At 36.4% G+C, this 24,596-nt stretch overlaps 2 protein-coding genes across 5 annotated transcripts in view; both read right to left on the minus strand.

Moving 5' to 3' along the window:
• Positions 1-204: 204 nt before the first annotated feature.
• Positions 205-19,828, minus strand: rfx4 (regulatory factor X, 4). Of its 4 annotated transcripts, none has more exons than XM_026287323.1 (18): positions 19,243-19,828; positions 16,727-16,813; positions 16,233-16,293; positions 15,216-15,339; positions 14,325-14,386; positions 12,864-13,077; positions 12,258-12,335; positions 12,001-12,164; positions 11,182-11,282; positions 11,020-11,078; positions 10,747-10,891; positions 10,088-10,182; positions 9,062-9,179; positions 8,207-8,326; positions 6,623-6,781; positions 6,278-6,443; positions 6,028-6,166; positions 205-1,448 (listed from the first exon to the last, which is right to left on the minus strand). In XM_026287323.1, exons 1-18 carry the CDS (start codon positions 19,283-19,285, stop codon positions 1,188-1,190), a joined length of 2,196 nt encoding a protein of 731 aa, XP_026143108.1. In that variant the 5' UTR covers positions 19,286-19,828; the 3' UTR covers positions 205-1,187. The 4 variants fall into 4 exon arrangements, with proteins under 4 accessions (XP_026143108.1, XP_026143109.1, XP_026143107.1 ...); XM_026287324.1 differs by having other exon boundaries at positions 6,278-6,404; positions 6,623-6,784; positions 19,243-19,825; XM_026287322.1 differs by having other exon boundaries at positions 6,623-6,784; positions 19,243-19,821.
• Positions 19,829-21,982: 2,154 nt separating this feature from the next.
• polr3b (polymerase (RNA) III (DNA directed) polypeptide B) overlaps positions 21,983-24,596 on the minus strand; it is a 22,664-nt gene continuing 20,050 nt past the window's right edge. The window contains exons 25-28 of the mRNA XM_026287321.1: positions 23,285-23,451; positions 22,618-22,731; positions 22,301-22,474; positions 21,983-22,178 (exon numbers count right to left, since the gene is read on the minus strand). Coding sequence (XP_026143106.1) covers positions 22,049-22,178; positions 22,301-22,474; positions 22,618-22,731; positions 23,285-23,451 — 585 coding nt within the window. The 3' untranslated portion in view covers positions 21,983-22,048. The remainder of the gene's footprint in view (positions 22,179-22,300; positions 22,475-22,617; positions 22,732-23,284; positions 23,452-24,596) is intronic.

Raw genomic sequence — 24,596 nt, forward strand, 5'->3', positions numbered from 1 at the left:
ATCTGATTTCTTAGACATTATTTATCAGTTTAAACAAATCTGCATTGTAACTAGTTCAGTATTGATTAGCTCAATACATGTCCATGTCAGTCCTATCAATACTTTGTTGCTGTATATATAGCAATATATATGTACAATTAAATTCTTAACATGTATATTCCAAACATATAGACATTCAAACACAAATAATAAGAAGACATAATATGAACAGGGTTTTAAAAAATCTTTATGTGGCAACAAATTAATCCACATATCTCATTTACATGGTAACAGCTGTCACCACAGAAGTTACTGAGTGCTTTTATTTACAAGAGAAAGTGACTAAAGATAATAAATGTTACATTTTCATATTCTTTTCTTTTATTCCTACCCATAGGGTAATAGGTCCACAATACCTTTGAGTGCATTCAATAACACACAAACCTAGGTTAACACTTTTCAGCTCCTAAAATCATACAAAACTGGATATACAGTTCAAACACAGATAAACAATGCAAAGGGACACAATGTTACAAAGCTACAGAAAATATTTCTAATATTCCCCCTGCCTCACACTGGGGTAATTCTGCATGTGTGTAAAATGAGAAATCTTACTTTCACATTTGCATGCAACAAGTACTGACATGAGTGGCCCTTATTTGTTTGAACTCCTTATGACGCAAGTATTCTGGCAGCTGACCAAAAGGGCGTTCTAAGATATAATATTAAGGCATTTCTTCCTGTGGCTGAGAATGTGTTATGTTTAGGCTAGGAAAGTACCACACTTTGATGCTGACAAAAAAACAATGTGGTCTTGTTAACATCACTGCTTGACGTCAAACACCCAGTCTGTGGTGACAGTTTACCGTGAGATACGTACATATTTACGTTGAAATGAGGTCAGCAATCAAAGTTTTTGCACAGTAAATAAGTGAGAGGCCTATAATGCTCATGAGAGATAAATGATAAACAGGCAGGGAAAGGCACAACTGGGACACTGCCTTTTTTGCACTCTCACAATGATTGCGTTTTCGAAAAGAGTTTCATTGGCAGCCTGCACTGTAAACACTGACCACACCAATACAAACATCTCTGACACAATGTCATTCCCACTCAAATACATTCTCTGTAATTATCTGTCCAGCTTTGCACACAGCTTTCCGCATGCAGACACTGTCTCTTGGAAAGAGACTTTCAGAAGGGTACAATCATTTTGCCCACCCAGTCGTGGCCTCCCCGTTAATATAGGCGAATCCTGGAAAATGTTGTGCATGTTCATATTCAGAGTTCCTGCGTGGGGCGAGAGGGGAGTACATGTCTCCGGCAGAGTAGCGTGATGTGTGTACAGCGGGGCTGGAGTAACAGCTATTGGCTGAGGGCACATCCGGCCATCGGGGGGTCACCGTGCTCGAGTGTAGAAGTGGCGACCCGCTCATCAAACAGGACTCCATTCTGGACATCTGTGGATACTATAGAACAGAGAGACATGCGTAAGGACTACTGCAAAATATCAGAGAAGTGGCACATGTGGAGCATTTTCTAAGCAAATCTTATCTTCTTTCTTCATGTTAACAAAGCAATAAGCCTTTTTTTTTATTGAGGCCATGCATAAAGAATGCCTTAAACACCATTAACCACAGTACAATGAATGTATCAATACAATTAATAATAATATAACAGCAAAAATATGATGATATTTCATGAAAATTATTTTAATAATATTATTAATAATAATGACAATAACAATAATAATAAAAATTGAATAAAAGTAGCTGTAATATGCCATTTCTTTATTTTTGATTTGTGATATAATAATAACAATCAACCAAAATATGAACAATAATAATAATTATAATATAATGAATATTATTATTAGTGATTGTAGTAGTAGTGTGGCATCTCTTTATTTTTAATTTATGATTTATGAACATTTGGAAGAAAAAGAATAATAATATAAGCTCAGTTACTATTGCTGTTGTTTATCTTTTGCTTTTATATCAATTAAAAAAAATTAAGAAATGCCATAGTACTACTATAACTACTACTACTAATTATTATTGTTATTAATGTTGTTGTTGCTGTTTTTTATTTTGTAGTTACAAATCAAATATAATAATAATAATAATAATATATTATTATACTATATACTTATAGTTATACTATAATTAAACAAATAAATAAACCCAAAAATAAAAAATTTCTACCTGAACATTATCCATTAATTTTACAGACATTTTAGTTTATTATGATATTTATACATTGTGCCCCATATATATATATATTAGGGGTGTAACGATACGCGTATTCGTATTGAACCGTTCGGTACGAGGCTTTCGGTTCGGTACGCGGTACGCACTATGTACCGAACGGTTCGTTGGACTAATTCATTATATTTGAAAAAAAAAAAAAAAGTGAAATATAATGATATGCGTTCAACAAGGTAGCCCAATAACCCAAACGACGTAACAGGCAACGCCCCTGACACCCCCGAAGAAGAAAAAAACACCAGCTTATATGTTTATGTTATGCTACTCAGTCAGGCGCTCGCTCACTCAGTACGCGCTGAAGGCTCGTTTCAAAAATGGCCAATGCGTTTAACAGACCAGAAATAGAAGAAACTCCGATAACCAACAGGTCTGGTGTTTGGGTGCACTCTACCAATCGATCGGGGCATCCAAACAAGCACAGAAATCAAAATGGACTAGTACTGTACTGTGTCGGAATTTCCTGAGCAGTACGATACAATTAACAGGCCTGCACGTTACTAGATAGAAGAACTGTTATAAATTTAACGTATGCACGGGCAGTTTTGAAAACTCAACCTACTTTGCTCTTGGCATGGTGCAGCGCAAATCGCGTTGTATCTGAAGGGCAACGCTGAGCCCAGGGTCCAGCGAAGCGCATACTGCGTCCTGTGTGAAAGACCCTTTGGCCATTTTCCAACGAGCCTTCAGCGCGTACTGAGTGAGCGAGCGCGCTCTGTAGTGGAAAACGCAGGTTTTAAGAACACGCTTAATGTAATTGAGCCCCGTTACAATATTCCTTCACTAGCCCATTTCAGCCAGACAGTAATTCCTGCTTTGTTCCAAAAAACATAAGCCCTATAGAGAACCAATTGAGTAAAAACACACTCAATATAAAGAGTTATAGACTTCCATATAAAGAGTTACATCTTTGTCTTTGTTCATAACTACTATAACAATATAACATTTTCATTTTTTTTTTATAAGGAGCTGTTTTTGTTTATACAGTATGCTGCTAAGAAAACACCATAGAATATGGGTAAATAATAGCTCCATCATTGTTCAATCTAAAAAATAAAAAAAACATACTTTGTTAGTTTTAATAAATATATATTTTTTTTAAAAATCAAGGAAATTTGTCTGCCAATTTTTTTCTTTTTGCTGTATCTAAAACGTACCGAACCGTACCGAACCGAACCGTGACACCAGTGAATCGTATCGAACCGAACCGTGAATTTTGTGAACCGTTACACCCCTAATATATATATATATATATATATATATATATATATATATATATATATATATATATATATATTTTACAGAGTATGCATTCAATCACATTATTTGCCTTTTTATTACTGTTAAAATAATGATGCAAAACTAACAATTTTCTAACTAGAAGTGCCAAACAGTTAAGCATCATTTGAACATCTGTTCTACATGCACAATAGAAATAGGCCTTTTAAGTTAACATTGCACTTTTTCTAAAACAAGACCCCCAGAAAGGTATTTTTGTTTCTGTGTGTAACGGATCAAAAACAAAGCAGTGCATGTCAGCTCAAGATTTGTGTCTATATAAAACACTTTCTCTCTCTCTCATGGGAAATCAGCATAATCTTCATTTGTCTCCTCTCCATTTCCTCTTTCAGAGTAGCCCTCTCAAACAAAGCACAGACTTTGTATCCATTTTAAGTTGACGGAAAATAAGTGGAAGTAAAAATCTATAACTTCTCTCTAAATAGAAACTGTCCACAGTCAAAGCCTTTATGAACGGCTGCAGCATGGAAAAAAGTCAAGCGGGGTCAGAGCCCGAGATGTGCTGCTTGGTGACCTTTCGTTCATGCAGAGAAAAGAGGCCATTGAATAACAATATTTTAATAAACGCTTTTCCATCTGGATGTCCGGCCGCTATTTGTGTGTGTGTGTGTGGGGGGGGGGGGGTCTCTTGGCTCTAGCCGGTCCACCTTTCAGAGTCTGCATCCACTGTGTGGAGGAGAATTCAGCTACACTGGGCCAGAGAGCTCTTGACAGGAAATTACCTTCACACCCGCTTTGACTTTCAATATATGTGACGAAGACCCCTGTCTCTCCATCCACAACCGAACAGTTTTATTCAACTGTTCACGTTCTCCCTATCTCAAGGACTATACAGACTACTTAGCATTAAACTATTCATGCAGTTTCTGAATTAGTAGCTTGCAGCATGAACATTTTGTATACACCTGCATACTAAAATTAATATTGCACACACTGAAAAACCATCATGCTTGACCACAATTCAGTAAACCAATACAAAGATTTCTGTATCTCCTCCTAGAGCTTTCAGGCCACATTCACCAAACTAAACACAATCAAATAGCCCATGAACATATATTAAAAATAATAATAATAATAATAATGTTATCTAGAATCAAGAACATTCTAGCAAGCACATAGCTTATAAAAAACTCTCTTGGATGTATTCAGTTATTCAAACTACATACCGTTCAAACTTAAAATACTTAATATATGCATCCTTCAAATTTCAAATATTCAAACATGCCAATTACTACATAAACCCCAAATAACCGTGTCAAATGAATTTTTACTTCTTAACAAGGCTTTTCTAAAATTCTGCATGGAAAATGTTGCTTTGGGTTATCCATGCTAAAGTAATGGCCGCATTTTGAGATTTAACAAGAGCTTCTACAATAAACTTTAACCCTAGGGTTCTCTAGAGGTTTAACAAAGACAATTAACAGAGCTTTTTCATCTTTGTTCTCATTCAGGAGTGAATACGCTTTAAATACATATGCTAAATGACCTGTATTTCTGATCAGGAGTTCAGCCTATTACCCTAGTTAAGCAAGCATTCTCTATCCATAAACCTCTGTGGAGAACAGTTACCAGAACATTTCAGATGCTAATGACTGTAATAAATCAAGCACCATTCATATTCACAAAAGTATTCTTCTCTATTAGTTACAAACCCTGTAAAAGAGACAAGGATGGAATACACTTCCACTCTAACTACTGGGGAATACACAACCTTTTCCATCTGTTATTAGGATTACTTTCTTAATGTTTGTTCCTGGCCTCGTTGTTCATGATTCATCTTTGAATAAAATAGGTTGCTTTTGTCAAATCAAATGTGATTTTTTTTTTCTGAAACAACTTTCCTTTAAGGTTCCAGGTAAAATCAGTGGATAAAATCAAGTCCATAATTCAAATAACCATAATTCGCAACCACTAAAATTGGTCGCAAAAACAATTAATGCATATAGAAGCGTATTTCTGCCACACAGGAAAAAAATCATGCTTTGGTAAATCATAACTATGACATAAAACAGCCAAAATAATGACACTCTGAGCTAAATCTTAAGATTAAAAAGGCATAATTATGATATGCTACAGTACTATAGTACTATAATAATAATGACATAAATGTAATGAGATCAATTTTTGACATACTTTCTCATGATTTTGACTTCATATCAAATAATTGTGGCATTGTATGTTATAATTTTGAGATCAAATGTTGAAATGACAGTCAATTGACGAAAAGTTTATCATAATTTTGACTTGATCTCATAATTAAGCCAGTTTCTGATGGTCATAATTATGATTTATCATTAATATGATTTTGACTGACATTAAATCTTTTTTCAGAACAGGTATTTAGAAAATGAAAGGTGTTGTCTAAGAAAATTATGAAACTATATTCTATAAACGTGTCTTCTGAATAGTTCAGAGCTTGTGAATAAATTGTATCATATTAAAGTAATACTGTATGATTTTGACAATTTGGCGGGAGGAGCCTAACCTGTGCCGAGGTCCGGTGGTATGAGGAATAGTGCAGAGGGGTTGGCAGCCCTGGTTCGTGGGTTAAACTGGAGTACTGACTCTGGATAGCATGATGGTGCTGGTTTGCGTAGCTGCTGTAATTATAGCTGCCAGTATACCTAGAAGAAGAAAAAAACATACTGAGTACAAATCGCTAAAAACATTTCATAATCCACACTGTAATGTTGTATTCAGCACATCATTTAATGTTAATGAATCTGGGGACTCACCCATGCTCATCTCGATGTGGGTAGACTGGCATCCTGTGAGCAGATGAGGAGCCGTGTAGAGGGGGTCCACCTCGCATGCAGGAAAGCTGGGATCCAGTCTCGGATGGGCTACCACCTGAGGTTGTCACTGTGTATGTAAGGGACCAGGTATATGACTGAACAGCTCCTGGCACATACACAGACATACATATTCAGAGAAACGTGTTTGGCTTGTTAATTAAATGATCTGATACAGTTTTAATGGATGCATGGAATGGAGCCGTGCCAAATGTGCCACTGACTGGGAGACTGTGATGTAAGATTTGAGGTTTAGAATCATTTTGGAGTCAGTTCTACATTGTTTACCTGTGGTAGCTGATATACTGGTGTACTCTGGAGACTGGGCTGAATTGGGCGAACCCACTGCAGGCACACCCACCGAGGGAACAGACTTGGCGGGAGAGTAGGGTCCAGGTGACGTAGATGTGGGGGTGGAACCCATGAGCATCAGCTCTTCCGCAGAATCTGCTATAGTAGGTCAAAACAAAAGTCAGCATGTTAAAAATCTAAAAGTTAAAGTGATTTTGAAAACTTCTCTACTGTAATCACAACATGTTTTGGATGCTGGTGTGCTCCAGCAGACGTCGTAACTATCGTAACCTGATGTGACATTCCTGGACAACCAGTTTAGCTAAAAACACATTGCTGCCAACCTCTTCCAGCAGACAGATCAGCACTAAACCAAGTCTAACTATGATAACTTTATGTTGGTCTTTAATAGTCATGCATATCTAATAGTTTGCATAGGTGTTTTTGTGGCTTTCATGGCTCATTTAGTATGATATTGGAGAATATGGAGCTCATAGGAGGAAAAACACCTCAGTGTTATTCAAAAATTAGCAAAAATATAAAATTTGGTGCAGCTGCTGATATTTATATGGCCAAAAAGTTAAATGAAAAATAAATCAGTGGGAACAGTATAGCAGACTATTTACATAAAATTACATTTAGTCATTTAGCAGACGCTTTTATCCAAAGTGACTTACAAATGAGGACAATGGAAGCAATCAAAATCAACAAAAGAGCAATGATACGCAAGTGCTATAACAAGTCTCAGTTAGCTTAAACGCAGTACACATAGCAAGGTTTTTTAATTATACAATTAATAAAAAGAAAACTGATAGAACAGAAAAAGAAGAGTTAGCCAGTGTTAGAGGCCTTTTTGCTTTGGTTAATAGTATAATAAATACAAATAAAAGGAATAGATAGAATAGAAAAAGAATAGAGAAGCTAGTGTTAGTTAGTTTTTTTTTTTTTTAAGAAAACAGGCAGTTAGTAAATGAAGAGAGTGCAAGTCTAAAAGTTTTTTTATTTTTTATTTAAATAATTAGAATAGAGATTTCTAGAGTTAGAGGGTCAAATAAAGATGGAATTAATATAATATTCATATAAATATCAGTTGTCACTCATTATCTCCCCCCAAAAGTTACCTAAGGCCAATTCACACTGCACAATGATATTTAAATGCTATTTTTACAAAGTAGTTTTACTGTAGGGGCAAAACAAGGAGGCAATTCATACTAATTATACTAAAAGGCCTTTAACTTCCTAAAGAAGTATGATCTATCAAACAGACGACAGAAGTTATGTAGTCGATTGTGTTCAACACTGAGAGTTTTGTTTTGATTTTGTTAATTTATAGAGGCCTTATAAATGTATGTATTAAATTTAGTAGGCATTATAAGCTTTAACTTTGCTTTTTAAAAACTGCATCTTAAAAATTCATGCTTGAGAGTCGACTGTGCACCATTTGTGTGACTATAATTCAAATAACATCATCTACAGAACTAATGGAAACTACTATTTTAGTGACAAATTAGCTTTCTGTGTTGGTCTCCAGACTGAAGCCATGAGCGATCAGCTCTATTGCTTGTATCAAATGGATCTCACCTGGTGTCCCCTCTCCTTTCATAGCCCTCATCAGTTCGTTGGCTCTCTCTTGGCAGTGCAAAGACTCAAGCAGGTATAGCACGTAATCATCAAACATGAGGTGGATCAAATGGAATGAGCCTGTAAGTACAAAAAAATAGTCCCATAAAAAAAAACGTTTATGTATTCTGCCAATTCAAGTCACCTGTCCAAGTAATAAATGAAGGCTTTGTGGACTATTCCCATACAGCATTAGCCAATCAAATGCAATTCGATTTGAATCTAACTGATTTACTGGAGCACATTTAAATGGTAAATGCTCAAAACCAAGTCAGAACCAAGCGAGCGGTCCAACCATAAACACTACAGAGTTACTGAAGCATATGATGCTTTGACTCCATGTTCTGAATGAGATGGGGGAAAGAATTCATAAGGAGCATGGCACAATCCTCGCATTGTGTTACCAACTCCAGCCACTATGTGCATAATAAACATTGCGGCTATTCAGCGGACTGGGCGCAATACTGACCGGTTATAAAATGGGAAGAAGGGGGAAAGACTTGGTGGGGGTTAGCCTTTGTTAATTAGCTGTTTTGTACAGAGAGCTGCATTATCAAAACACTGCAACCAGCTGTGCCTTTGATATTCACAGACAGAACTGACAGGGAGGGGGCCTTTACCTCTTTTATGGCCCTTCTTTCAGTTACTTTGCCATAGACAGCTAGGCGGTGTTAGCCAAGAGTTAGCAAAGTTGACACTTGGTGTTGTGGATTGAGGAACCTTTAGTTAACTTCACAAATCAAATGAGTTAAAAGAAGATTCATACCTACTCTCCCTAATATGATGATTGTGACAAAACGGTGCAGCCTGACTCACCGAAGCTGGGTGCGCTATGTAGCGTCATATCCCGGATAACTCTGGTCCCGAAACATGACCACATGAGCAGGAACTGCTGAGCTACCCTCTTCAGGCATCCGGGTCTCTTCCCCGCCACCTAAATAGAGTATTACCATGAGAAAAGCTTGGGAGAGAGTGCAGGGGCCTTAACCTTTGGGTCTAACCCCCAAGAACGAAAAACATGTCAACAAGTCAACTATTTGATTTGCCCCTAAGGAAACACCCTCCTATTGAACTATTGTCTGGCAGGTAGTAGAAGTTCCCATGGAAACCAGATTTACAAGCCCATATCTGGACTATATGGGCACGAGAAGGGGCCATGAAGACATTATTAAGTTGGGGAATTGTATCATGAAAAGTCTTAAGCATTGGTTGGACACCTGCAGATTTAGTTTGGACTGGAAGAACATGTAAACAGTGCTTGAAAAAGGCTATGACTATACTTGATATTCCTGTTTAAATGTCTCTAAAATTAATGAATAAATTCTTTTTTTAATTTTGTAAAAATAAAGAATAATATATAAAATAATTCGAATTTTCTTTTTTAAAGAAATTAATTATTTTATTAATCAAGGATTTAATGAATCAAAATGTCAATTAAGACATTTATAATGTGACAAAAAAAAAATATATATATATATATTTTAAATAAGTCCTGTTCCTAACTATTAATCAATAAGAATTCTGAGGGGGAAAAGATATCAATTGACAAAATATTTCTACAAAATAAATCAATAAAATAAAATAAACAATAATAATAATAATAATAATAATAATACTGTTTGCAACTTATAGAAATATAAATAATAAAAACATACTAAGTCAGCATATTAGAATGATCATTAAAGAATCATGTGACACTGAAGACTGGAGAAATTCAGCTTTGAATATATTTTGTCACTATATATATATATATATATATATATATATATATATATATACATGATAGTCATACTGCAAATTGTGAATTAAGCATAATATAAATCTCATGGTCTGAACACTTACCCTTATGACACATCTCTCCACCATCGAGTCCAGCCACTCGATGTAGGCTTCAATGGGCGACTGGTCTTCCAGCAGTCTGTCAAATTCTTGATACACTTTATAAAAATAAAAAAATAGATAGACAGAGAGATTAAAAATATATCCGAGTAGGAAGAAGAAATCATAAGCATCCAAAATTAATACAATAATTTTTTTGAAGCATTCATTTCTCAAGTTTTAATTGTTTGCAAAAGTTGCTTATACATCATTGAAAAATACTACTGGCACAAACTAGAGAACTGAATATGAAATGTAGAGAGAGAGGAGCTCAGAATCCTCTTTTGAGGATGACATGACAGAATCTTTGAACTTTGACCTGGTCAGTCATGTGAGAGGTTGACGCTGAAATGAATTTGAAATGCTCCTCAGGGTGGCAAACTGTGAAGGTTAACCTCTCAGTGTCTGTGGTTAAAGCTCGACTCTCATGGTCGTGGGAATGATTCAGCGCTGGTTGACAGCTACTGGGTGAAATCCGAATCATAAACCAGCAGGGCTTTTAACACAGCGCTGCATGTGATTCTGCTGCAATAACACACCACCGAACTAGTGAAGCACAGAAACAAATCATTCTGTAAGAAACCAGCTAGGTCTGATCTAATTCTTTTTCATTTAAATCTTACATTGGATGATAAGCCTCCTCTGGTCCTCTCTGGTGTCTTCCATTGTATAAAGAGTCTGTTTAGTGATGCTATTAAGGTCTACGTTCCTCCAGTCCTCAAGCATCTGAAAGGTGATGTCTGCACTGTGGATCACGGTTCGAGAAGCCTGTAAGAGCAAGTACATTATTCAGATATCACCCTGCAATATGTCTGATCAAATACACTTGTGTAAACATGATGCACACATGTTGGGATATAGGAAAATGTTACATTTAACATAAAATTCCTGTATACCTGACAGAGATGGTTTAATGATGTCTGTCGTTTAAGTATCTGGGAAAATCTTCTCGACACTGAGAAAACATAAAACATAGATTTGTTCAGAAATGGCTTTAGAATGCCAGCAAAATTCATCTTGATGTTTTTAAGAGTATTTCAGAGTATTTTGGCACATACATTCAAACTTTATGTTGCGCAAGTTCTCAGGCAGGTCATGTAATGCCACCTTCAGCCACTCGTCCAGCTGCTTGGCGAACTTCCTGATCACCTGAGTCAGGCTACATTATTCAAAACACACAAACAAGGACATCATGTAGTACATTACACTTACATACAATGGATGTCCTGACGCAATGAACTTTTGACCTTTTGTCCGGGGCAATTCAAATAAGAGTCATGCGTCATTTGCAGGAAATCTTTTGGGAAGTTAATTACACTGACGCACAAGCATGAAATGCAGATAATGCTAGCAATGATCCCAATGGCAATAGTATTCAAGGTATTTATTTATCTTTAAAAGGGAAAAGTCCAATTGACCAAAGCTGCATTAAGCATTGTGTATATATGATCTGATCCCAGTGATTACTGCAAATAAAGATACAGATTTTACCAACAGTGGGGCTAATTTCATACAGTTGTTCGTAATGCAAATGCTGATCATGTTGAATGTGAAATAAAAATCTGGTCACACTTTATTTTAAGGTCCAATTCTCACTGTTAACAAACATTAACTACAACTTTTCCCCTTAATAGAGTCCTAATTTGCTTCTTATGAATAGGCTGATATTAAGTTTATCCACTCAATTCTAGAATAAATCAGAATCAAATCCTCAGTCATAACTATTTTTCTTATTAAATATCCCATTTTACTCAGAATTATGTCACACTGAGGAAATAAAACAGAAATTCGGATAGGTACTGGAGCACTTTCCTTAACTGCAGGTGTATAAATTAGTTTTTTTTAACAAAATCAAAATAGCCGGGAACAGGACTCACCTGTCAGGCAGAGCCTGTAGGACGGTGGGCATGAGGACTCCTGAGATGGCCTTGTATAATATGGAGTCACACACACCGACTATGTTGACCACTGTAGAAGAGCCCAGGACAGGGAGCATGTGGGGTGGCATGCCCTGCCAAAAGTGCAACAGAAAGCTCTGGACCTACGCATATAAACAAACACAAATAAACATTGTGATAACATAACGGAATCAAACCACCAGTTGATAAAAGCTAAAAGAAAAAGAAGAGCAGACCTCATCAAAGTTGGCTCGTATGACTGTATCCAGTATCCTCTGGCAGTGAGTTCTGTACATCATGATAAATGTTGAGACCTTTTAGAGGAAAAAAGCTCATTTAAATGACTTATAATACTTTCCCACAAAGAATAATTCACTTAGTGTTAATGATGTCATACCAAATTCATTCCTGACTCATGGTCATGCATTATTAAGTCACCAAAAGACTCTTAACACTAAAGAAAGAGGATACAAATACCAAAGAACAAAAAAAGCTGCTTTCACGTCCAATGCCTATTTACAAGGTCCTGCCAAACCAATGTATAAAAAGAGGCTTTAAAGATCAGAAACTCACAAACCATTTAAAATTACAGGCGCCTTTTTAAAGCGAGACAGCTAGTGCCCATCCTTTGTGCAATGTGAGATCTTATTATCTACTCGAAAGATTAAGAGATCGCTAGGACCCAACACATAAATCCTTCAGGTCCTCATCTAAATCCAGGCCCAGGGAAGGTCCGTCTGACACATGAAAGCCGGATCTAGAGGGGAGGGTAGTGGGCAGGAGGAGGGAGACGGGGGTTGGAGTTGGAGGTTAGCAGTTAGAGGTTTTAGTGATCTGTTTACCTTCTCCTCTGGCAGACTGGCGGGCAGATTTAAGTCTTTGACATTTGGAAAGTCTGGCAGGAGAGTGCCCAGCTTGGAGCGCGGTGAATACGCCACTGTCTGTTTGGTGACCTCTTTCTTGCCCGTCTCGTTCACCCACGCAGCGCCCTTTTTAGAGTACATCACATCGTAGTACTGAGAGCTCTCTTTCACGGCGATTCCATAGTAGTGATACCTAAGAGGGACGAGCGAGTGGCAGAATAAAACATTTACATTTGTTTGCTGATTAAAGACGTCTCATGACTGCATCTTTTTTGATATTTAATTTGGTGCTGAAATAAAGTGAAACAAAGCATGACTAAAGATTGTATACTTTTTGTTTGGCACGAAAAATTTTACTACACACACATACGTTACATTACTTTTGTGTTACTTTTTCTGACCTGGGCTGGGCTTGTGAATAAAAAAAAAAAAGAAAAGAAAAAGATGAAAAAATAACACTTATTCCACAAAAAAAAAAAAAAAACACCTTGGGATGTTTAACTGAGATTCAATACGCAATATGCATTTGTGTTATTTAACAGATTTAAATACTGCAGGTTAGTGGAATATTCTGAGTTTGCATTTGACTGTTTTTAGTCATTTCTAGGAATACTGAATCTTTTTTTGAGCAAGTGAGATGAATAAATGCGTTTTCACATTTAGTCTAGAACTACAGTAACCATCATATATGGAAAACAAAGCAACTTGCAATACTTATTTGAAAAAGTAACAGTAATTTTAAATTTTTTAAATTACAATTATTTAAAAAATTAACCTGTTAACTGTCACTCACGTTTTTGAAGATAGACATGAATGTGCATGATACAAACCTAAATTTTTATAATTCATGACTGAAAACATTTTGTAACATGATTTTGATGTACCATTTACATGGTAATGCAATGTCTGATTTTAAAATGGGTTTTGAAGGATGAATTTTGAGATTTTATGTTTTCAAGTGATATATAACTTCTGATGATTTCTAAAATGTGATAGAGAAAAAGGCAACGAGGAAGTCTTTTTTTTAAACAAAGGTCAAAGCCCCTTTTGTAATGTAGATTTCTGAGGGTGCACTCTTGTCATAAATTCATCTATTACTTTTCCTACATAATGTTTAACAAAAAATATTGGTAAAATATATATTTGGGAGTCTTAGACCTTTCCAACGATACATAGTTTGTCAAGATTAGATTAGATTTGATTGTAATATAGTATAGTCAACGTAGGCGTCCCGTATACGGGACGGGGTGACATTTAACAGGTTAAAAGTAATGCATCACGTTAGGTACTTGTAATCTGATTATGTAACTCCAGTTACTTGTAATGTGTTACCTCAACACTGCTTGTTGGCTACTAACTGTGACCTACTTGATACAACATATTTTAAAGTGACACAACACATGTAAAATGTTAGAAAAGTTTGTTGAATAAGGAACTTACTTTGACTGGCCTCTGGTTCCTAGTCTCCGTGTGGTTAACTGAGGAAACTGTTGTCTTATTATCTGTTTGGATGAAGTAAAAAGAAAAAAAACACACACATATTGAGCTTTTCTGGGCACATCTTTCATGACGTCAGTGTGTTGTATGTTACAGCTATGACAAAAATATCTTCTCAATCATCTTGTTAGATTCATACATGTCCAAGGACATTTCTTTTCTCGCCAATCTCTCTTTTTCTCTCTGCTTTTTGTCCATGAGCTCCTTGGTCCAGCTCCCGGTGCAGAAAACTTTGCAAACAGTGAAGCTCTCTATTGTGTGGGATGAAAAAAGAGGCCAAGCTGTGAAGTTTCTGTCAGGCTTGGCTTGATAAATGAGCAGACAGCGAGGCAGGTCCAGCTCTCTCTCTCTTTTTTGTCCTGAATCAATGAAGCCTTCCTAAAGGACACCCCACACTGCTCCAGCCACTGATCTAACATTCCGCAACATCTCACCCTTCCAAATTTCCTTTAATTACACATTAATCCAGGCCCCCTCTCTTTTTCAATATCCTCCGACAGGACCCGGGGGGAGCAGGATAAGGGTGTCGGGGGGCGGCTATATGAGTAGGTGGGTTGAGGGGTTGTGGGAACAAGGGTGAACATGTTCATTGTTTATATTGTCCAGCTATGAGTTTGCAAAAGAGGTGTAAGGAAAAAAAACACTGGCTGTGGCTCTTCATAACACTCAGTATTATGTCATGCTTTTTTTTTTTGGTAGCAGATATTTTCTTTCCTCTTTCACGGACATGTGTGTTAGGATCTTTGATGAGAGGAAACTCCCCATTTAAACTTGACTATCATAAAAGACAGATTATTTGATTTCATCACCGAAGGGTTGAATACAGGTTATTACCTTCCCAAAGCTTGCGGCGTTGACCGGCTGAGAATCAAGTTTCTCGCAGAAGTCCAAATAATGCATGTACAGTGCACTGCGAGGAATACAAACACCCTCTGCGATCTCATAGTTCTCCTCCAACCTGATGAAAACACAGTTTGGTAAACGCACATGGAAAACCTAGAAAAGTCTAGAAAACACCTGGTTAAGAAGCATAAGTCAATGGAGGAAAACATAGCTGTAGTTTTAAAACAAATATCACTGCAGTATCAAGTTATACTGTAGGTACTGGAATGATCTTCAAGCATGGCCAACATGAAATTTTAGTTTATTATACAGACATATTTTCAAGTTGCACTTTCAAAATTACATGCATATATAAACTTCATTTATTCTCAGTATCCTCGTTTTTATGAAAAAAAATGTGGTTTAGTGTGAATAGGCACAAAGACCAATTGAAAGTTTAATTTAAATAATTCTGAAAATAATATTTCAAATGAGAGAAAAAGGTCAGAGAAAAGGGCTTGAAAAAAGTATATTCTTTGGATTTGTTTGCCATACTACTTAGAAAAGCAAGATTTTGTATCATTTGCTGATGCTTTAATAAACTATTTCTTTGTGAGGTTGTAAGTCTGTTTGCCTTTCTGATACTTGAATCCTGACGACTTGCAAGCTACAGGAGAGCAAACACACTATTTGGGAAATTCAACAGCTGTTTCATGATCTAGACTAGAAAAATGCATGATTCGTTTGAAAATCTTGTAGCAAGTAACGTATTAATGTGACATTTTACAAAATACACTGAGATTTTATACAGATGGTTATATTTCTCAAACACACATTATATTTCACAGACTGAAGAATTTAGCTGCTATTGGATGTCACTTAAAATATCAAAGCTAATTATAAATATTGATAATTTTACTATAATTTAAAACCTTTGGAGAGTTCAAACTGAACTGACTTGTGTCAGGTGACGGTAAGGATTAAAATAAGTGATTTATAAGTGACATGTCTGGTGTAGATTAGACTCACCATTGTAATGTGGCAGGTGTTGAATGTGGCTTAGATGCTCGGTTGTTTTCTTTCTCCTCGTCTTTTATAAAAAGAAAAACACAACAATCAGGATCAGTAATTTCCCTTAAATATAAATAACATTAATATAACTATTTTAAATTTAATATAATTAAAAAAGATACATAATATGCCGTTTTTCTTCTAAAATGATCATTTTTATCAGGCTGTGTAGGTTCGGTAATTTAACTTAAGTGTTAATGAATAGGTTCTTTTCATTGGCTGAACATAAACAAAGGAAGAAAATTTCAAACGGCATCAAGAGGCTTTTGCATCCGATATATTAAAGTAAAATATTAGGCTATATAGCTACAGTATATAATATTGAGTCTTTTTTTCTTTTCTTTTTTTTTTTATAGACATGTTCTGTCATAACACACATTAAGTTGCCTTAAAACATTGTTAATGTATCATGCAGTTTCTTTAATTTATTCATAGATATTCGTTAGACTTACTTTCGTCGTTGGACATATTTCCAATAGAAGAGTGACTGGAGAAGCGTTTGCACTCGCTTTCGTTCAGACATCTTTCAATCCAGCTCTCTGCGAAAGTAAAATAGGCTATATTTATATAGGCTATAGCTATATTTACATTACGCTTTTTTATTGAAAGCATAGCCTATGGCCGTCTTCACATTGGCCTATTTGTTATGCCCTTTCTCTTTTTTCTTAGATGAAAAAAAATCTAAACCACATTATTACAACATTATTAAACCCACAAACGTTTCATTTAGCTTTCATTTATTGTTTTCTGTTCCATTTACATTTTATTTAAGCTAAACATAGCTTAAATATTTCAAAGCATATGATGTCATTAATTAACATAAGCAGAAGCAACAGGTGCATGACCGCGCTGTGGTTTCCAAACTTAATTCTTTCTTTTTTTTTTCACAGCTTAAAAAAAAAAAAACTGCTAAAGCGTTGAACTGTAATTGTTCATTTGTGAATTCCATATATTTTTTCTTGATCAGACGAACTGTCAAAAGTCTGTGGTCGAGTGAGCGCTGTAAACATCAGTAAACGTGGCAGTGTGTTATTGCAGCCACTGTCTATAGAGTTGAGGGGCAGAATAATGACGGTGCAATTCAATTACAATCGATTGTGCGGATCTTTGGGCAGCTGGGATTCTATTTGAAATGTTTTCAGCAGAACTGCAGGAATCCCGCATTGTTCCCGAGGCGAATTACAAGCGCGCGCACTCTCAATTGATTCAGCGCGCTCCTCCATAGCGCTGTCGTCACAATAGAACCTTTTTAGCGCCATTCTAATTTCTGCTATGTAAGTAAGCCGGCTGGTGTCCTTACATCACAAAATAGAAACACTTATAAGATAATTCGATTCGAACTTATGTCAATCATGTTTTCCCGCACGGACCATGGCAACGTTCGCTACAGTCTGGTTGCCAGGGTTGCGAGTCGACTGGGAAACCAAGAGCCTGCTGATGCATCAGATGGCGACTGAAGTTATAGTGAAAGTTATGAGACTTAAAACTTTTGTTGGATGAGTTATTTGACAGCCACCAGACAACGAACTGCTCAAACGACAGGTGTAAAGCAAAAAGTAGTTTCGATTTTATTGAAATATTATTTTAGGAGTGATTTGATGCAATGATTAAGACTGAAATCTACATTTCTCAAGGGATTGCAGGTCATAGTTTGGGAGCTAAAAAAAATCTTGAATCAGTTTAAGTTTCTTTAAAAGTTTTGATGCATCATAATAATCATTAGTTTAAACAGGAAACAATCAAGCAGAAGTATTTAAAAAAAACAGCCAGACAGTAACCTATTACACATGTGTCTCATAACATCTCATATGGGTCAAGGCCAATTATTATCTTTATTTTAATTAAAATTATTTACAAAGTTTGGTTTTTCTACAAACTTTCCTTATAGTGACAGTTATTGAGAGGCAAAATAAACCTGAAGTGAGATGGAGAAAAAGATAAACAAGTTTAATTACTTAAAATGTGTATTATCTTTTGTATTAAAAAATATAGAAGGTAAATAAAAAAATGTCACTATCAGTGATGACACCATAACAAGCGGTCTAATATATTTAACTTTTTAAAATACTGTAGCAATAATACATTATTTGGAACGCCACCAGTTGGTTCTTATTATTACTTTTTTAAACAATTTAGTTACATGTATGCTAACGTTTTATTTTAAATGTATTTAGACTTCAAAAAGTATTAATATTATTATTCTGCAGCTGTTATTTTGAAGAATCAACAAATATTTTTCTCAAAAACTAATCTCCATCAGCGTTGGCTTAGTCAATTGAGACCAGATTTTCAGTCTGTAATTGAATTATTTGCTCTGTGAACAGTTTAAGTGCTCTAGATAATTGGATTAAATCCAATCTAAAGGCGAGACTGATCTGAGCTCATTCATAATCAGAGGGAAAAAGCGTCATTTAAATATAGCAAATATTCAGTTGGCTAATTAACTTAAAAAAAAAAAAAATCCTAGACCAATTGCATTGAACAGCTTTCTAAAGCCACGTGAAATTAGTAAAACACTTCAGCATAACATCAGTTATCTAATGTTGTCTTCAGTGTTTATAGCTTCAGAAGCGGCACTTTTATATTTACCAATAGTATGGAGTGCAGTTTCGCTCAAGCCAAAACCTGACTTGAACAGGTGCCTCATTTTCATAAAACTTTTACGACAAACTCAGAACTGTGATCTTATGTGAGTTTAGTCTAAATTAAAGGTCACATTGCTACTCCATAAAACCGCTGTCCACTTTACGTAATCCCAAAGCGCGTAAAACAATAATCGTAGCAAAAGAGCACCCATCCTGAGCAATTAAAAACATGCCCACTTATCTCTTGGTGAACTAGAATCAAGAGCTTCCCTGACGGAAGGCTAAATAACTTTTTCTGATGCCAATCTCAGGTCACACAATCCCAAGGCCCGTTTCACGTTCCAAAAGCGACTCAATGTCACGGCGGTGCAGCAGGAACCAACCTGTGGAATCCATGTCAGGCTCTTCCAGCAGCCCACAATGCATCCTCTTCCCATGCACGTTCCAGGGGCTCCTCTGAGAAAATGGCTCCGTGCAGGACTCCCCCTCCTCAGCTCCCTCCGTCTCTCCAAGAGAACTGCCCGGCGCTGAGATGCATAAGATGTGAGGTCCGTGGAGAGGGTGGCGGTGGTGATGGAGGTGGGGGTTGTAGGAGCGGGTGGGGTGGAGAGGGTCACAGACTCCAGAGATCCAGCAGGGGAAAAGCCAGAGCCGTCAAAATGTTTGCTGATGTTTCATGGGAAAGGGGCTGATTTTATAGGAGCCCTGATGGGGGACATGTCATTGATAGGCTCGGCAGGCTGATGAATGGCTTCGAGTCAGATGGGGATGTGGCAAGGCTCACTGGAAGTCTTTTGTGGGGCTGTTTTGAATAAGAAAAGCTCCCTTCCCAGAAAAAAAGAGGCTTAGATCTACGCAATCCCAGGCACTGTGGCCTCCCATTATAGCATTTAATACGTTTTCGTACCCTCTCCTCACACGCACATACACACTCTGCCCCCATTGCTTTAGTTTTAAAGTCCTCTATCCAAGGGCCACTTTTTGGCCCATTGCAAAACGTTTTTTTTGATGTCTTCAACTCCGAAGCTCGGGAAACGAGAGCGTCGAAATTGCGTTCATTTAAAATCAATGCCAAAAATGTCGAACTCTCACACAAATGCATTTCATCGTCATTTTGGATGGTTTTGACACCAATCGCCCATTAAGGACGTTGGCAAAACTGGAAAAATAAAGTTTGGTGGACCCCCTCCCCTTCTCACTCTCTCCTTGAAGCAACCTTATTTTAGTGTGCTGGGAGGAGAGCGCGGCCACAAAAGAGGGAAGTAAAAGTGTAGAGCCTGAGGCAGGGAGGGCTCTGATGGAGTGCCTACAAACTGCAGAAGGGAAAGCTGTGATTAGAATATGAATGGAACCACGGGGGAAAGAGAGAGCGAGTAGGAGAAAGGGGGATTATGGTGGAACTGCTCCCCACTTGCTGGATGGCAGAGGAACGCTTGCTCCTACATCTATCGACTGCGCAGGGGTAAGGATGGCAGGACGGGCTCCTCTCTGCATGGCGGAAAGAGTTCAGCTGGAACATGGAACTATACGAGTTTGGACACTTTCTGGTTGTCAAATGTTAAGTGTAAAATATCCTTAGGTGACATACATGAACTTTTGAGTAATTTCAAAGTAGTTAATGTATATTTTCTTTGCAGATGCCATTAGTTTGCCATTTTTTCATCTAATGCAACGTGATTTTGGGCGGCCATAAGCGAACCCACACTGAGCCATCAGTTGTTACAGCATAGCATCTTTGCTTATTGTCCATTGTTGGCAAGAGAAGTTTTTTTTTTGCTATGGGTCAGTTGTCCAGTTTGCAGTCTAAACATTCAATATTGTTCAAAAGTTTGGGGTCAGTAAGATTCGTTCTTAAAGAGGAGTCTTTTTATTCAGCAAGGACATGTTAAATTAATAAAATAGGGTTAAAGACACATTTCAAACAAATATTGTTTTGAGCTTTCTATTCATCTAAGTATTCAGAAAAAAACACATTAAATTTTCCATAAAAAAAGTGGAAAAGTATTTTCAGCAGTAAATCAGAATGATTTCTAATGATAATCTTGAAAAAATGATAAGTCTAGAGTAATGGCTGCTGACAATTCAACTTTGCCATCATAGGAATAAATTTCATTTTAAAATAGAAAACTAATTATGACTTGCAGTATTATAATTTCTTAAAAATAAAAAGAAATCATAACTCCAAATGTTTGACAGCAGTGCACCTCTCATATTAAAAATAAGTAAACAAGAAATAAAACAGAACTAATACTACAAATCTTCAAAGAAACAGAACAAAATGACCAATTGAAAGCTTCATCTGAAGGCCAGTCCACCAGCTTTCATTTGAAACTGTATGGATTAACCAGCACCTCTAACAAGCTGGGAAGTGGATGGCGAGAGAGAGGCAAACATCAATGAAAATTTCCTTAATTACAGTTTGAAAGATGGAGGCTGTGAAGGAAACGAGGGAGGAGGAAGGGAATCTTTGCATCGTCTCCTCAGAAGACTTCCTTTTTCTGTTCGTCTACTCTGAGTCTCATTAGCCCCTCATTAGCTAGGACAGGTGCAGCCGGCCAAAAGAGACACCCTCAGACCCTTATACCCCCACAACCAGCGAGTGAGCCGCACTGTCAGTGCCCATTCTACCGATGTGAGATGCATTCTTCCAATCAAAGCCCTCCACGGCTGCTTGGTGGGTGGGAGCAATCTCTGAATAGTGGATGATTTAGTGTATAAAAAAAGCAGCAAAGTGGGAAGGTGGTCAATGTAACAACAAGCTCTTTTCTGCTGTCAGTGTTGTCACATTAACACTTCAAGATTGCTCAGTAGTCAGTACTTCTACCCCCAATACTTTCTGATCATCTGTCAAAAAATAAAAAAATGTTGTGAGATGCAACAAAAACTACATTTATTTATTGTAAAGAAAACCTTGCCATTCTGAAGGCAAACTGAAACAAATAAATCTACATATTTCAGACAGCACACATACGTACTGTAAACTAGAGGAAGTGCCAATAATCAGTTCATTCCCTTCAAGTAAAAAAAAAAAAAACATTCAAGCAGGCACTTCTTTTTATATATATATATATATATATATATATATATATATATATATATATTCAAAAATATCTTAGTAATAAGATATAAGCTGTGTAACAAAAATGAAATTAACTTTATATCCAGTCCTTTATAATAGTGTTATCGCCTTCACTCGTTGTATCGAGCCAGTTTGAGGCGAGGGATGATGTTCATGGATTGCAGTTCTTGGAAGAGCAGTTTGCAGGCATATGGAATTCGTAGAGATGACACATGGCACGAAGACTTGCAGTAATGACACCTGCAATAAACAGAAAATTCTCACTAATAAATCCCTTTGGTACACTAATGACTACATTATTACTGATACTGAAATAACATTAAAACAAAAAAGAATTCACTACAGTAATGGATTATACTGACCATCCTGAATATCCCAGCAAGCCACATTGGTCACACACGTCCACCTCAAAAGCATCACTGGAGATCATCAGGCGCTCAAGCAGCAGCATGCTGGCTCCATAGCCAATGAGACAGTCTCGTTCCATCTCTCCCAGACGGAGACCACCATCCCTGGAACGACCCTCTGTGGGCTGCCTGCATTACAAGAAAAAATAAAAATTCACTAATTTTATTTGATTTTAATTACAATTAAAATAAAAGCCAGAATAATATACTATTTATTACCCTAATGAATATGACAAATCAAATTTCAGAACACATACATTTGCATTTCTTACCTAGTGAGTACTGCTCTCGGACCACGTGCTCTGGCATGCATTTTATCCAGCACCATGTGCTTCAGTTTCTGATAATAGACTGGACCGAAGTAGATGTAGGCTTCCAGAGGTTCCCTAAGAGCAGATTACAAAAAATAAATAAAATAATAATTTGTGCAATACAGAAGAAAACTTCAAACATAAAATATTGAAATATTCAAACATAAAACACAAATTTTTTTTTCAAAATGATTAACATCAATATTAAATTAAGCATGGTAACACTTTCCAAAATGGTTCCATTAGTAAACATGAGTTAATGCATTAACTAGGAGTAATATATTTGTTGTGGTGTTTCTTCATCCTTTCGTTAAGTGTTATTTAACAAATACAACAGTTTTTTGTTGGTTCTTGTTAGATTAGGGCCATTAAATAATGTTCACAAATACAACTTTTGATTTAATTATGTATTAGTAAATTCTGAAATTAAAATGAAGATTAATACATGTGTTAGAAGAATTTTTCATTGTTAATTCACTTTACATAAAGAAAGTACTTAATGTGTTGAAAGGAAAACTTATTGTAAAGTGTAACCTGAAGCATTAATAACCCAACTGTGCAGCAAAGCTGTACTGGGGAAATATAAATATGTCAATGAACAAGAGTGATGCTCAAGAACAGTTTTTACCCTGTGATGCCTGAGGTGACATAATCCTTGCCCTGGTAATTGTATCCATAGCGGATAAGATCCTCACACACGTCCTTCACTTTACTGCCACCGAAGGCAGTGCCGTAGTGAAAACGTCCATCCAGCACCCCTGCTTTACCAGCCAATAGCTCAATCAGCTTCCCAACCTGAAGTAACACAAAGCTTTATTCGTTAGAATGCTTGTTTTCTAAGATCGATGCACATTCTAAACATTAACGTGATACAAGCTCCTTGACGGCAACTAATAACAGCAGTGTAGATGGCCCAGTGTTCCCTTCCTAACACTGCAGCTGGTGAATGTGAGTGTGACATCATGTTGAGGTCACGCACCGCTGCACGACAGTAGCCTTTACTGAGGTCACTCACAGAAAGAGCCGGAAGATCTTTGACCCCTCTCTGTCACTGAGAGGAATCTTTTCCTCAGTTCAAACAGTTTTCAATATGACCGACTGCTGTGTGCACCCAAACACAGAGTTCAAAATTAGAAAGCGTGGGGGGAATTAATGTCTAAGAAAAATGATATGTGGAGATTTCCATAAACTAAATTGTATATGACAACAAGATTAAAGCATTGATGAACTTCGTAAACAGGAGCAACCATTTCAGAAATGAACAAACCACCATTCAAGTGGCATTCTAGGGAGTGTGTATATACATATATAACAAGAAATTAACACTTTGTTCAGCAAGGGTGCATTAAATTTATCAAAAGTGACAGCAAGGAAATTTATAAATACTACATAAGATTTCTATTTTCAAATAAATGACATTCTTTGGATCATTCCATTCATCCCAAAATGGTTTTCAACATCCTGAGCACCAAATCAGCATATTAGAATGAATTTGAAGAATCATGACACTAAAGACTAGAGTAATTGCTGATGGAAACTCAGCTTTGCCATCACAGCAATAAATAGTATTTTTAAAATATATTAAAATAGAAAAGTGATATTTTAAATAGTAATATTACAGATTTTTAATGAAATAAAAGCATTGTTGGTGAGCATAAGAAAAACAAAAATATTTGTAAAAAACCAGACTCAAACTTCTGAATGGTAGTGTGCATTATGAGACCATTCAGAAAAATTGAAAATACAGACACACACTATAATCTTAGCCAGAAGTATTTGATTTAAAAATCTCCTACCAAATTTGCCAAGGGAATATGTATTTACTGCAAAATAGCCAGCTTTAGTATTTTATCCTGCTTATTACATGGCTAATTAACACATAATATTTGGTATGATATACTTAAATCTCGATTTTCATTATTTGCATGCATATTCTAGAA

This window comes from Carassius auratus, chromosome 18 (genome assembly GCF_003368295.1).
Source record: "Carassius auratus strain Wakin chromosome 18, ASM336829v1, whole genome shotgun sequence".
NCBI classification, from domain to species: domain Eukaryota; kingdom Metazoa; phylum Chordata; class Actinopteri; order Cypriniformes; family Cyprinidae; genus Carassius; species Carassius auratus.

Excerpts from the sequence above, each read along its gene's own strand:
- rfx4 (XM_026287322.1), bottom strand. The coding sequence starts at position 19,285 with ATGCATTGTGGGCTGCTGGAAGAGCCTGACATGGATTCCACAG. Across the intron at positions 16,814-19,242 it reads GCCTGACATGGATTCCACAG|AGAGCTGGATTGAAAGATGT; the intron begins GTTGGTTCCTGC and ends TTACTTTCGCAG. Across the intron at positions 12,336-12,863 it reads CCAGTCTGCCAGAGGAGAAG|GTCTCAACATTTATCATGAT; the intron begins GTAAACAGATCA and ends TTCCTCTAAAAG.